The following is a 14453-nucleotide window of genomic DNA, read 5'->3' as shown; positions in this document are numbered from 1 at the left end:
AAATATCAATAAATGCTAATAAAAAACGAACCTAACAGCCAGTATAAAACAATTAATGCTCTACATCTGTTCTAATGTGATACACGTATAATAATTATACTGTAATGAGATTTTATGCTAATTTTGGCGTAATGGCTTTTTCTTCTCTGAATTGCATTTCAGTCCCTGTTAGTCTGACTGCATAAATATGCCACAAAACTTCTGTTCACTGGAAAATGTCTCCCAATTCAGACTATTCATTAATTTTATGTCGTGTTATTTTGAGAAATATCAGGAAAAAAAGTCAACTGAATGAAAATAAATGTATACGTAAACGTGACAGGGGTAGTTCTGGGCTTAACTGTGCAGAGAAATATTATATATTTATTTAATTATTTTTCTTCCACTTGTTGTTTACTATGCAAAGTACACGGAACCAGAACCAAATAAACCTGATTCAGCTCTTTCTTTAACAAAAATGCAACTCACAACATGGCGGCTATGCTGACATATGGTCTTTTCGGAAATTTTTTTTCTCTTAACATTCATTATGACAACACGCTCATTATGAACACATTAAATAAAAGAGTACATGAAGGGGAAAAAATCGAAATAATAAAGTTAGGAAATAATTATGACGTCATTACGTCTCAAATATTCAAATTAGCCGTAGACATCACTGAGCTGGAAGCCTAAATGTTAGCATGATTTAATTTCAAATCACTTTCAGTATTATTATGCTAATAACAGATATAGAGATGGGGTGTACGGCCATGGTCATCACTGACATTGATGACAGTTGATTATTACAGGTGGGACATTGAATGGTGTAGCTGCTGCTCCAGAAGCTAACGGAAGCTAACAGCTAACAGCGGTTGCTCAGAGGGCACTGTGACTGAATGAGCTGAACCATGATCCGGAGTGGAAAGGCCCTCTGCGGGGTCCTCATCTCAAGCTGCTGTGTCCCTGTCAGGCACAGTGTTTCAGGGAAGGCCTGGATCACTCCTAAAGGCTTTGACACGGGAATAAAGACCTTCAACAGCCTGACCAAACAGAAAGAAGCTCTGATCCTAGCAAGAGAAGGAACAGCCACCTGGTAGGGAACAGACATGACTCTCACTCTGACTTTAACTGTTTTTATGAGCCTAAAAGCTTGTTTTATATCACAGGTACAGCTGTGGACCTACAGTGTATGACCATGCTCACCTGGGCCATGCATGGTAAACATGTCAACACTGATCTATTCCAGGCTGAGAGGCAGGACTGAATGAGTGAACACATGAACCCTCTGCTTCCTCCCAGTTCTTATGTCAGGTTTGACATCCTGCAGAGAATCCTGACCAGGTTGTTTGGCGTCACCGTGATCCACGCCATGGTCATCACTGACATTGATGACAAAATCATCAGAAGAAGTTGGGAGGTTTGGATCAGATTAATATGTCCAACACAGGGAGACTACAGAACGGTTGTTAAGTGTTTTCTTCTCATGACAGGAAAATGTTTCTCCAGATGTAATTTCCAGAATGTATGAGGAGAAATTCAAGAGGGATATGCTGTCATTAAAGGTACATTGCAAACTGTAATCATGTCTGCTCAGAGGAGAGGATGATTGTTATGTTGTAAAAAAAAAAATAATAATAAAGTTTTGACTTCTGCTTGTCTTTGAGGTGGCTCCCCCTGCTGTGTATCTAAGAGTCACAGAGAATATGCATCATATTGTTGCATTTATTGAAGGGATCATCAGAAATGGGCATGCTTATGCCACAAAGGAAGGTAAACATTTCTAATGTTCTAAAGTAATGCTTGTGTTTTTCCTGTGCCTGAATTATCATTAGTCTGCTTCTTTTGTTGCAGGCGATGTATATTTTGACGTGCAGTCCATTGGTGACCGCTATGGGAAGTTTGTTGGAGCTATTAGTCCTCCTGGACAGTCTGGTAGGCATTGAGAAGGCATTTTGAGAAGATGAATATTATGTTTTTCCAAATTTTTGAGTTCAACTTATGAGAACTGTTTGTGGACAAATGTTGGAGGAGCTCTGTTGGGTTAGTTCTGATTTATTAATTTATTCACTTCCTCTGGTTGTGGTTGCTGTGCAGCTGGGAATATTACAGGCTGAGCTAAACCAAATGGTGTCGTTTAGTTTTCCTATAATATAACATATTAATAAATGTTTTTTCCTCCAGGTAGCTCAAACAAACGAGACTCCAGGGATTTTGCTCTGTGGAAGCGCTCTAAAGCTCAGGAGCCACACTGGGAATCTCCGTGGGGCCGAGGAAGACCCGGCTGGCATATCGAGTGCTCCACTGTTGCCAGGTTGGATTTACCACACTTTGTTTTCTACTGTCCAGACCTGCCAATAAACTGTATCACAGTGCAGCAAATGAACTTCATCACTGCTGCATTGAAGATTTTTTTAATTTAATCTTAAAAGGTTATGTTACATAAACTGTGCATGTAAATATTTGTTTTTACCATCATTTCCTTTATTAATGAATATACTTTCCTTACTCAAAGTGTTTCTGAAGGAATTGATTGTGTTTAGGAAACAATTGTTTAACTGAATGACTGTCATATGATTTCACTACAAATCCATCTAATTCTAACTGACCTGAACAACGAAAAGTTTTGTCTGATTTCATGTCAGACAGAGAGAAATAAAGTCTTTTTAAACAGTGGATGTAAATATTTGGTTTCAACTGGACACTTGAGACTTCATCTGTTTGAAACGGCAGAATAAAAGAAATCCCTCACACTGGATTAAAGTGTAAAAAATGATTTGAGTTCATTTTTCATGTTATTTAGGGGTAATAGCAGTTACTGGTACAATTTTTAACAGATATCTCATTATGCTGCCGCTTTCAGTCACATGTTTGGGAGTCAGCTGGATATTCACTCTGGAGGAATCGACCTGGCCTTTCCACACCATGAGAACGAGATCGCTCAGAGTGAAGCGTTTCATCAGTGTGGACAGTGGGCCAACTACTTCCTTCATTCAGGTGAATCCTTTACATTTTCTAAAGCCTTTTGGACTTTGTAACTTGAAGCAAATATGAGGACTCTTCTTTAATTTAAGGACTTTTGTCCCTCTTAGAAATGATACGTTTTGACTCATTTTATCAATATATTTCAATACTTCTTGTGTGTTTGAGTGTAAAATATGCATGTGTAGCATGTGTGTAAAGTTCAAGTGATAGAGCAGTTGGAGTGAATGTGTTGCATCAGCAAAGCAGCAGGGAGGGAATATGAAAATGTTTCAAATTCTATTGGTAATGACCAGAAATTCCTGTTTCCATCTGAGTGCTTTTGTTTTTGCTTAGAGTTGTTTTTACCTTGTTGATATCCATGGAAAACTTCACATGTACAAAACTGTTTAGCATACTGAGGAAAACATGACTGACAAATCATGAAATGTTTGACCCAGCTTCTATAACTTTATATCAGTACACAATACTGACATCTGGATATTTTTCACACATCTTTAGACAAAATACATCAGTGTTTTATGGCTTAATGAAGTCCAATAAACCAGATGTACAGAGTGATGTGCTGTGTATAACAAAATTAGTCATAAACTGTGAAGAGCCAAGAAACATAGAATCTAATCAGGAACGTGCAACAAACGTCTGCATAAAAAATGTAAATGACATTAAAACATAGAGCCAGAAATGGAAACAAACCCTATTTTTACAATTAAAGTCTATTTTAACTTTCTGCTTTAAGAAAAAAGTTAAACATATTGAAAGGCAGTTATCCAGGAAAATATCCAAATATTTATAGGATGACAATCTCTTGATGAAAGTTCTCCCTTGGTGGTAGAAATACCATTATTATCTGAAATACAGAAGTTAATTAGGAAAACATTTATATTAATAATACATTTTTAGCTCTGCCTGCTGCTGCCTACACTGAAATTTTACACCAACTGTGTAAAATATGGTGTTGTCTGCATGTGGGTGGACCTCAGCTGTAGATACCTTCTTCTTTTGGGAAAAAATGGAACGGGGCCCAAAATTAAGCCCTGGTGAACTCCTTTTGAAATCTGATTTGTAAAAATATTTTCAGGTCTTTGAATCTGTGTTACTTTTACACCTGACACAATCATGTTTAATAATCCCCTACTTACTCATAGCAATAGCCTGTGTAACAATATGGTTGATATGAATGTAAAACTTTCTCTTTATGATGTGTCTAACTGACTGGTTGGTCTAATTTTTTAGGTCATTTACACCATAAAGGCAGTGCAGAAAAAATGTCTAAATCTCTGAAGAACTATATCACTATCAAGGTAAAGATATTGTAGATTATTACAATTCAAGCTAAGCTGGAAACTATAAAACTCCAGCTTCTTTGTGGACTCCATACAGAGATTTTTTAGTTTGTTTTCTTGTTCTTTACTCTTGTTTCACATTAGCGAAATCCTTTTCATATAATTTGTGTAAACATTTTGTATGTTCACATCGTTATGCTGATTGGTTGAACCTTCTCTTAACCAATCAGCTGCTGCATATCATTTTTACAGGCACTTCTGTAACTTTGAATAACCTCTTCTAGGCCTGTCACAGTAGCAGTTACCTACCACTCAAGTTAAGTTGTTCAAAAACAAGGCCTTGTTGAACTCCTTAGTGCTCTGTAGTTTCACTGAAACTGTAAAGCAACTTGCATGTGATGGAAGCTTTTGTAAAACCTCTAAACTAGTTTGTTTTGGTTTTTTTGCTAGAAAGTGTCCAGATAGATCTCATATTTGGAATTTCTACCTCAGTTACAAACATTTCATTAAAGTAGAAAAACAAAAGAAACAATAAACAACAGCAGCTTATCTTGTGCTTTTCAAGTAAATATTATTTTTCTTCTATCAGGATTTTCTACAGTCTCACACTGCTGAAGAGTTTCGGATGTTTTGTCTGTCGACCAAATATAGATCTGGTGGGTAACCTGAAAAACTAATTACTATAGAGTCTCTTTCTGCTGTCAGTTGAACTGATACAATCAGTGAATCTTTACTGGAACTACATCATATCTACTTCCTGTTTCTCTTTCTGACATTTAGTAAAATCAAACTAAACATTTCCTGTTTTAGGTCAGTTTGGATTAACACAATTATTTCTAGTTCTAAATTCCAGAATAATTTCACTCCAGAATAATAGAATTGTAGATCCCTGATTCATGTTGAGAGATTTTTGTTAATTTGACTTTGTTGTCCGTAAGCCTCTTTGTTACTTATTTGATGGTATGCTGAGGAATATTGTCTGTGTGGAAGACCCATTTTTTCTTGGCTAGAGTGAGTTGGAATGCTAACGCTGGTTATCAAATGTTTCAATTTCAGTTTCATCCGACCACAGCAAGTCTCCAACATTTAAAGTCTTTGTTCCTAAGGACATTTACAAACTTTAATCTGACTTTTTATGTCTGTGTTGAAGTAATCGTTTCTTATGATTGGCCTTTTATGATAGAATAGGACTGGTTTCACCATGAAGAATGCCAATCTAATCTTTTTAATTTTAAGGTTGAGCCATCTAGGTACCAAAGCTAAATCTCTAAAACCCTTTCTGTGTGTTTTATAAAGTGTGTGAACATCTGGTGTTAACAGTAGGTGTGCCCCAGCATTCTTCTGTCTGAACTTTGACAGTGACAGATCAGAGCGTGATGTTGTCCTGCTGTCTCTACAGCTATAGATTACAGTGACGGCAGCATGTCAGAGGCCCGCACCTCTCTGGAAACCATCCTTACCTTCATTAGCGCCGCTCAGGCCTACATGAAGGGTCAGCTCCACTGTCCACCTATGCAGGAGGATCTTCTCTGGCAGAGGTATCGAGGTTTTGTTGGTTCTTCCATCATTTGTGTTTTTCTCCATTTCAATCTCTACGTTTCATTGATTCCTCAGACTGACTGAAGCTAAATCCAACATCCTGACAGCACTAGCAGATGACTTTGACACACCCAGAGCCGTCGGTGCACTGATGAAGTTGGTTTATCATGGAAATTGCCAGCTGCAGCCAGTTTCTACGGTAACGCAGGATCTCTGATTCAGCTATTTGGGGTGGCGGCCTTGTGGTGAGAAGTGTGTGTCTGTTTCTGTTCAGGCAGAGGGAGGCGTTCGGAGCCCAGCGGTGTTTGGAGCCATGCTGACCTACATCAGAGATGTGCTGGACGTGTTCGGGATCGACCTGCTGCACAGTCGGGTCAGGACCTCCATGTGGAGCAGCTGGTGATCTGACCCCATATTTCCTCTTTACTCTCCCATGGCTGTTTTATTTTTGTCTGAAGGAGGCTGACGTGCTGAGCAGCGATGGAAATCTGCAGGCTGTGGTGGAGCAGTTGACTCGTTTCAGAAGCGAAGTCAGACAGTTCGCGCTCACCCATCAGGACTCTCAGGATAAGAAATCTGACTTGTACCCAGACAGAATCCCCCTCCTGAAATCCTGCGACTCCCTCAGGAAGGATCTGGCCCCATTAGGAGTGGTGATAAAGGTAAGCTTCATCTGAATCTGGTCTAAGCACAGACCCTCAGTGTTGGCAGTAGCAACAATCTGTGAATACCTGAGACCCATTCTAAAATTGTAATTATTCACACCAAATATACCTTAATATGCATTGATACACAGTGTAAACCCTCTTACCACTACCACCAGTGGTAATTCGCTAATGGCAAAGCTAATTTCTCTAACTTTTGGTAACTTTAAAATCATTTAGCGCACTTAGCTCCTCATACATAAATTTTTCTGTATGAATTCTAAAAGGCTAATTACATTGGCTGTTTTGTAAACTTTCAGTTGATTATGACTTCTTGAAGTAGACATTTATATCAATGCTTTTATTTTGAAGTGAAGATGATTTACATGGCAGTTCCTTTTTCTTTCTGCACTTTGTTGTTTCCCCAATAACTTTATTTCAAACATATAGCAACAACACATAGACATTAGAGAAGATTTAAACATGAATACATCATTAAGAATTAACTTGGAACTTAAGGGTTGTTGTCTTTTAAGGGCAGATATAATTTGAATTTAGTTAGTGGTTTAGCATCAACTTCCGCTTGATGTAGCGTGTTAGCAGAACTAATATTTGTTTAGCGCTATAGGATTAGTGCAGCTAACGTTTTAGCTAGCAGTGCTCACCACTGACTGTCACAGAAGTTTACATCTACAGTCTGTCTAATCTCCACTGTTGGGATACAGCCAATCATCAGCAAGTAAAACGAATGGTGCTCATGGCTAAGGTGCTTTGCAAACACCAGCCAATAACATTTCAAGAAGCATTGCGCTGAGACACTTCAGATTCCAAGCCAAATATTTCAAATATTCTTTATATGCTGTAAAAAATATCTGTGAATAATTTAGTTTAACAGAAAAATTCAACAGAGGCTGGTCTGATGTGTTCTGTGTTTCCAGGACAGAGGAGCGACGTCCACCTGGGAGATAAAGCAGACTCAGAGTGGACAAACCACAACCCGCACCAGCAAACATGAAAAATAAGATTTCAGAACTTTATTCTTTTTCGCCTAGAAGTAATCAGATGAATTAAAAGGTTATAATCACTGGTTTTGATCTTTGGCTCAGATTCTGATCAAACTGGTCACAAAATGTAGAACTTCAACCTAACTGTTGTACTGATTCTCAGCAGTTGGTAAATAGAGCTGAATTTTAATGTTCTCAGAACTGATAGATCCTTGTCTGTATTATATGAGGTGCTGTCCTATTGGGTGTGCAAACTATTAGCAGAGGAAGCAAAAACTGAGCGAGTAGGTGAATATTTTCAGTTTTATTTTCTGTTTTTTCCCCCAGGATTTTTTATGCAATGTTTCCAGTGTTACCAAAATGTTTTTGGAGCATATTTCTTGCAGACTCTATTCTGGAACTTGAAATCAAAAGATGATTCCAGAATTTAAAAAAATATATATTCTAGGAAATATTTTATATGCAGAACATTCTGAGATCTCATGTCACAATTCAGCAGATGTTAAATCAAAGAAACCATGTTATTTTTATTCCTTTTCAAAGTGAAAAGTGTGATCAGAGAAGCTGTAGCCTCAGCCGTTATGACATCATACGCTCCAGTCCCGGTAGTTGTGCAGAGCTCCCTGTGCTGCCCGTCAAGCAGAGCTGCAGCTCTCAGGCTCCAGGTTGATGAGGGAGTTGCTGGCCTGAGCCAGCTCAGTGATGGAGACTCTGCCTCTCTGTCTGATGAACTGAGCCACCAAGTCCAGCTCCTCTGGAGTGATGAAGATGAACTTCCCTCTGTCGTCGATCACACCTGCAGCAACACGGACAGCGACTTTAAATGTTGGAGATGTGCTGTGGTCGGATGAGGAAATCTAACAAGGAACAGACAGAGTCATGAATGGGCGCTAACCTGTGAGTGTGCCCTCAGCTAACAGGTCCTGCAGCCTGGCGATCGCGTCCTGTGTTCTCATCCCGAAATGAGAAGCCAGGTTCTCAAGGAGAACCACTTTAGACTTCTGCAGACACAAAGAGGATCCCAGTTATCTCAGAAACATCAGCACAGGTTAACATGGAGGCAGAGGCTCAGACTCACCTGGATATATTCTATGAAGTCCTGCAGCAGGCTGCGGGACTGAACACAACAAGTGGAGCAAGTTTAAAATCATCGCTTTGGGAAACAGGAGAGAGACGTGGCAAACATCTGACCTGGTCCTCTGACAGCTGCTCCTGCTCTCCCTGGTCCTCAATGATGAATGAAGCTTTGAGCTTCAAGTACTCCTCCTCCTCTCGCCGCTCCTGCTCCTCTTTAACGCGCCGCTCGTCCTCTTCCTGCAGAACACATAAGCTCAGGCTCTCAGCTCCTCCTGACGCAGCAGGTCTCAGATGCAGAGGAACCAACCTGTTTCTGCTCCAGCTTCCGTTCCCTCTCCTCCTCCTGACGTTTCTCCTGCTCTCTGAGCTCCTGCATCCTCTTCCTCTCCTCCCGCTCCTCCATCTCTGCCTAACATAATGAAAAAAATCTAACTGAAATGATGAAGTCACCTTTTAATCTGCAAGTCCAGCATCCAGAATGTCTCGTCACCTCTCTTTGGGCTTTCTTGGCCTGTTTCTCCTCCAACTTCTTTTGCTTCTTGGCTCCGATTTTTGCTGTTGGCTGGGCAGCCTGCAGCTCTGCCTCCTCATCTCCTACAGGCTCCTCTTCTGAAATCCACAGAAACTTTGTTACACACTCAATAGCATTCATCAAACGGTCTGTGTATCATGTCAAAGTTTAAGCTGAGGTTTGCACCAACAAACAGAAAGCTGCTGGAGTTTACCCTCCTCTGGTCTCTGAGGCCGCCTGTTGGCCATTACAGCTGCCAGGTTCCTCCTCCTGCGGGGCATCCCGGCTCCCCGCTCCTCTGGGGCCCGCAATGGGACCGCCGCTGCTCGGACAACATCTCTCCTCTGCTCCTGATCAGCTGAAAACAACCAACACATCCGGTTCCAGCTCAGATTGTTCACATTTACATAATAAGAAATGTCTTTTTTAACACATATGTACACATAAAAGGATATAAAACAAAACAGATGTCTCAAAGATAGCGTTTATATGGACCTCTTGGGCTCCCATAGTTTCAAAAGCAGTAAGCTGACGTAGCCTGATGGTAAACAGTAAAACCAACAGCTTTCATCCCCGCGGCCTTTACAAGTGTCTATATTTACAGCAAACAGAGCTTTGAATCATAAAAGTTCTCGTCTAAAAGTTGAGAACATCTTAAAAGTTAACGTAGCTCCTTAGCATTAGCCTCAAGCTAACCTACCTTCCTGTGCTTTCCTCTGTACCTTCAGCGCGAACACAATGAGGACGAGAAGGACCGCAGCAGCTAGAATATACAGCACTATGTCCATGGTTTAATAAATACTGGTTTTATACAAATAACTATTCACCTCATTACTACCGAGAGCGCGACGTTTCACCGGGACTACTACTACTTTTTCTTTGGTTTTAGGCGGCGGCTAATAGCGAATTGGAACGTTTTCGCCACCTGCTGGTACATCAGATATGTGTTGTGGGGTGGAGCGCATACTGCGGTTAATTCAACATAAAAGTTGAAACTGAAGGACTAAAGTCTAAATTTTTGTAATTAGATTATGTAATCAGTTACTCTTAGATGTTGAAGAACTGGATGTATCATAGACTAGAAGAACTCTGAGATCAGTAACTTGTTATTGAACAGACCCCTCCAGTCCTCCAGCCCCATCTGAGCTGAGAGTTGCCGACATGAACTTTGGCCCTGGCAGATTAGTGACAGCGAGGATCATCTGGGACATTCCGACAGACCTGGATGTTTCCATCCACCACTACAAGGTCAGCTGGAGCTGGACAGCAGCTGGACACTCATCCATGACCAAGAGGAGGAAGACGGAGAGGTAAGAGCTGTGGAATAAGTGAACTTTGTAAATGTGCAACAATTTACACAAATAGATTGCTTTACGTTTGTCCTAATCATTGATAGCTTAGTTTGTTACTTATTTATTATGTGTAATTATGTTGGATGAAGTGTTATGTTCTCTGATTGAAAATATATTATAGAACTGGAAAATAAATTTAATTCCTGGTCTTCTGAAATGTGTAATATTAATTACCTGGAAAGGTCAAAGAATCATATCAGATTATTAAACTGACTGGCTAATAAATATGGGAATTGATGATTATTCTTCAAAATTTTAAACTGGGTTTCCAGGCAGACAGTGTGATGCATTAACACTTTTTGCTTCAGTCAAGTTACTTACTTATCTCTACAAGTTTGCTTGTCTGTGTGCCTGAAGAACCAGGTGGAGCTGAGCAGCATGAGGTCCAACAGGAAGTACAGTGTTGAGGTCCAAGGTGTGTCTCAGTGGGGACAAACGGAGCTCAAAGGTCCTCCAGCTGTCCTCCATTTCATCACCCAGAGGAGTAAGTCTCCAGAAAAAAATGACAAAACAGATTTGGGTGTTTTAAGTGTTAATGTTTATTCTTGATTACATCACAGATCTTTTTAAAATAACTCCAACGTGGCAAAAAGTTAACATTTTTGTCACTTTGTATTCAGTACCTCAAAAACTATTTTTAATATTTGAAAGCCACATAACAAAGCAAACTCTTTTCTTTGCACACACATTTTTAAATGTTTTAATGGATTTCTCATGTTTTCTGTGGAAGCTTTCAGTCCTGCACCACCACATCCCACAGGCAGCATTCTAGACATTGGGACTCTAACAGGACGGTCAGCTACATGTTTATGTTTACTGGCAGACCAGTTCAGGACAGTATGGTCTGAGACTTATCTTCAGCTTTTGTTATGATGATTGGACGTTATACAATCACTGGAACAGATGCAGTGTGTTTGAGATGTTGCCTAAAATATGTCCTTCTGACCTCTGACCAGAAATTGAACATGATTTTCTAAAGCCTCATCCTGAAAGCTGATGATAGTTCAGCGGATAGATTGTTTTTATCACTTTATAGCTACGTTTTAACATATATTCACAAAATGCTTTTATTTTCAAACATTTCTTTTAAACTTGAAGTAATCCAGTTTAGCTGCGAAGCCTGAACAACACTCCAGATAAAATATCTTCATTTAAAATATCTTCATTTCTCTTTCCTTGAGCGTTTTTCTTTTCCACCACAATATTAATGTGATTTCTTCCTTTTGTAGATCCTTCAGTTGAATTCTACAAATTTCACTGGGGACCTGAAAGCTGCACACCCAACCTTACCAAACCCATAGAGAAGACCAGAACAAGGGTGAGTACTGAATATGAAACTCCACCACCATCAACAGAAATGTGAAATCCAGAGCTGTGAAAAATATTTACTTCTGTACAAGGATTGTGATAAAAAGAATATTTTAAAGTCAATTCAGACATCAAGAAAGATACTCAATACTCGCTACCATTTTGATGTCATGGCAACCCTTTTGAAGGCACAGGATTGTTTCCAATAAAAAGCAAGAATTGTTTTTCATTTTCCTCATCAGCAAACTCCCCTCTCAAAGAAAGGGATATTTAATTAGAGAAAACTGCACTTTTATGCCCTCTCTCTGATTTAGAAGAACATTGTTAGTCTGCAAGGTCTGCTCTTCTCCTGTAAGTACAAAGTCGTTCTGCAGCCAGTCAGCTCAAAGAGTCGTCCTCCAGCAGAAAGCTCCAGTTTCTTCACTCCTTCCTGTTCCAGCATCCAGGCTAAGAGCCCCAAACTCATCCACTGTCCTGGAGAGAGGGGTATAATGTGTCTATTAATACAGAAAAAAAAGTATACAGTCAGAATCTATTTTAACTCCTAAGTGAAAAATTAAAAACGAAACGAGGAATGTTCAGCATTTTGTGAAGTTATGCTTTTGAAAGTTATGGTTTACAAATATGGAAATACTTAATCTTTTAACACCAAAGTATCAGCAGGACTTTGAATCAACACATGGACAAGCTGATCATATTAGATCTGCATAACTTAAACAAAGCTTTGCACAACTTTTTACCAATAAATTTACAACTTTTGGTAACATTCCATCTTTATTCTAATAATATTCTGACTTTTCTCATAATTAAAAAAAAAATCTTAATCTGGCCCTATAATTCCATTGTACGCCAGAGTTTATGAGTGGAGAAATGTCTGTGTGATGTTCACCAAACATTCTGTTTGATTTGTTCTTCCAGCTGAGCCACCAGAGTTCATCCACATGAAGGTTGTTAACCTGACAGCATCGTTTGAAGCTCACCATGACAATGTGTCGGCCTTCTTTGGCTGGGATTTGGCCCTGAGTCCTTCCAACCAGCAGCTTCTTGATTACCAGGCAACATGGATGGAAGTCCTTTCGCCCAAACGCCACAGCAACAGGAAGTTACCTCACAGCCTGATCTCTCAGTCTCAGATCTTGCCTCCGGTCAGTAAACTTCTTTGGTTGCACAAAGATGATCTCTAATGACTTAATAGGTGATTTATGAAGAGATATTCATAAACTATCATTAAGGGTATCAGTGCAAAAAGTCCTCACGTGGATCAATGTTTTTAATGTTTTTATTTTTACTTTTAATAATGTTCTTAACTTTTTATCTTTTTTAATCTTTTTTCAAAATCTCTTTCTCACTGTTTATTCTGTTTTTATTTGTATTATTATTATGTAAAGCACTTTGAAATGCCTTGGTGATGAAATGCGCTATACAAATAAAATTTGATTGATTGATTGATTTCCCTCACCTTCACAAATGTGTACTTCTTATAATATAATCATAAAATCCTAATCTTTTTTTGCCATTATAAATCCTTTTGCTTGTAAATGTTTAACAGTTGTTAATTTTTCGGTTCAAACTGATGCCTGCCTTCCTGTTTTAGGACAGTAATGTTTTGATTGTATCAGGCTTACAGCCTGCCAGTGTGTACCGCCTGGAGGTTCGGGTCATCTCAGCCAAGGGCGAAGGCCCTGCAACCAGCCGCACCTTTCAGGCTCCTGGAACACAGCACTTTTAAATTTCAATTATCAGAATGCATAAATTGTTTCCGTTGTTTTAAAAGGTTTATGTCAGTCTGCCTTTTCCCCATCGATACGCTTCCCGACCGCCCTGCACCTTAGGGGGTTAAAAAAACTAAGAAACTAAAGTAAATACAGAGGAATAAACTGGTATGGCAAGACCTTTGGAGCAATACTTAATACAGAGACTGTATGGCAAGAATAAACAGACACTATTTCCAGATAAAAGGTACAATAATATTGTTGAAATGTCATGGGTTTGTTGAGACCATATCTAGTACTGAGAATAAATATATCTTACAGACCATAACAGTGAAGAACTGATCACTTATTTATGTTTTTAATTAGATTTGATATATTTATTTCTTCAATATTATTTTTCATGTCAGTGTTGATGTTATGAGGCTGATGACTCCATGACACTTTCAATTTGACTCATTAGGATTTTATTAAGAACCAGATTTGTTCTTTGTCATTTCTGTCCAGTAAAACTATTAATCTATAATCAATAGACAGGTCTATATAAAGATATAATCCATGTTTCTGTCTCATATTTGTATGGCATTAAAACGACCTGGAACTTTTGTTTTTCTACTCAAAGCTCTGGTTTGTACAATAAATGCCATGTGAGTGACGTTTTATGGATGATGCTCTGATGTCCCATTCTCCTGAAGGCAGCACAGAGCTGCACCACCAGAAACCCACAGAAACACTGAAGAGAAGAAGAGTTATGATTAATGTAGTTACAGTTCTATCCATGGTTTAATGTTGCAGAGCTCAGTCGTTTGCAAATAGTTCAAAGTTTAAACTGGCATGTTGAACATCTTTTATTTGGTCATTTTGTGGAATATTTAACAACTAGAAAATGGCACAAAATAAGAATATATTTTCCACTCCGATTGGCTGTTAGGCCTACAAATTTTAACTTGAATGTTCATGGCATTTTGCATTTTTCTTAGACACCTGTGAAAATAATTTCTACTCCCATGACTTTTTTGTTCTCTGGGAAATTAATTTTGATGATACAGAAACAAGCATAAA

At 39.0% G+C, this 14453-nt stretch overlaps 3 protein-coding genes across 3 annotated transcripts; 2 read left to right on the top strand and 1 right to left on the bottom strand.

The window, feature by feature from the left end:
• Positions 1-619: 619 nt before the first annotated feature.
• cars2 (cysteinyl-tRNA synthetase 2, mitochondrial) lies at positions 620-7514 on the top strand. The gene is given in 16 exon segments (XM_008429823.3): positions 620-1075; positions 1149-1199; positions 1282-1399; positions 1473-1544; positions 1647-1752; positions 1834-1914; positions 2164-2293; positions 2843-2976; positions 4198-4265; positions 4837-4903; positions 5647-5785; positions 5862-5985; positions 6061-6159; positions 6245-6448; positions 7369-7417; positions 7420-7514. Coding segments are annotated over 16 exon segments (1653 nt in total). The 5' UTR covers positions 620-890; the 3' UTR covers positions 7446-7514.
• A 209-nt stretch (positions 7515-7723) lies between these two features.
• On the bottom strand, positions 7724-9933 carry ddrgk1 (DDRGK domain containing 1). Its single transcript, XM_008429809.3, has 8 exons — positions 9723-9933; positions 9237-9380; positions 9002-9120; positions 8819-8920; positions 8626-8748; positions 8513-8551; positions 8330-8435; positions 7724-8230 (listed from the first exon to the last, which is right to left on the bottom strand). Exons 1-8 carry the CDS (start codon positions 9808-9810, stop codon positions 8070-8072), a joined length of 882 nt encoding a protein of 293 aa, XP_008428031.1. The 5' UTR covers positions 9811-9933; the 3' UTR covers positions 7724-8069.
• A 140-nt stretch (positions 9934-10073) lies between these two features.
• LOC103477506 (uncharacterized) lies at positions 10074-13129 on the top strand. The gene is made up of 5 exons (XM_081613954.1): positions 10074-10090; positions 10176-10332; positions 10732-10858; positions 11604-11692; positions 12601-13129. Exons 1-5 carry the CDS (start codon positions 10074-10076, stop codon positions 12625-12627), a joined length of 417 nt encoding a protein of 138 aa, XP_081470080.1. The 3' UTR covers positions 12628-13129.
• Positions 13130-14453: the final 1324 nt, after the last annotated feature.

The sequence above is a fragment of the Poecilia reticulata genome, chromosome 2 (genome assembly GCF_904066995.2).
Source record: "Poecilia reticulata chromosome 2, P_reticulata-male-v2, whole genome shotgun sequence".
Taxonomy (NCBI): Eukaryota; Metazoa; Chordata; class Actinopteri; order Cyprinodontiformes; family Poeciliidae; genus Poecilia; species Poecilia reticulata.
This window is presented reverse-complemented; position numbering and strand designations above follow the sequence as displayed.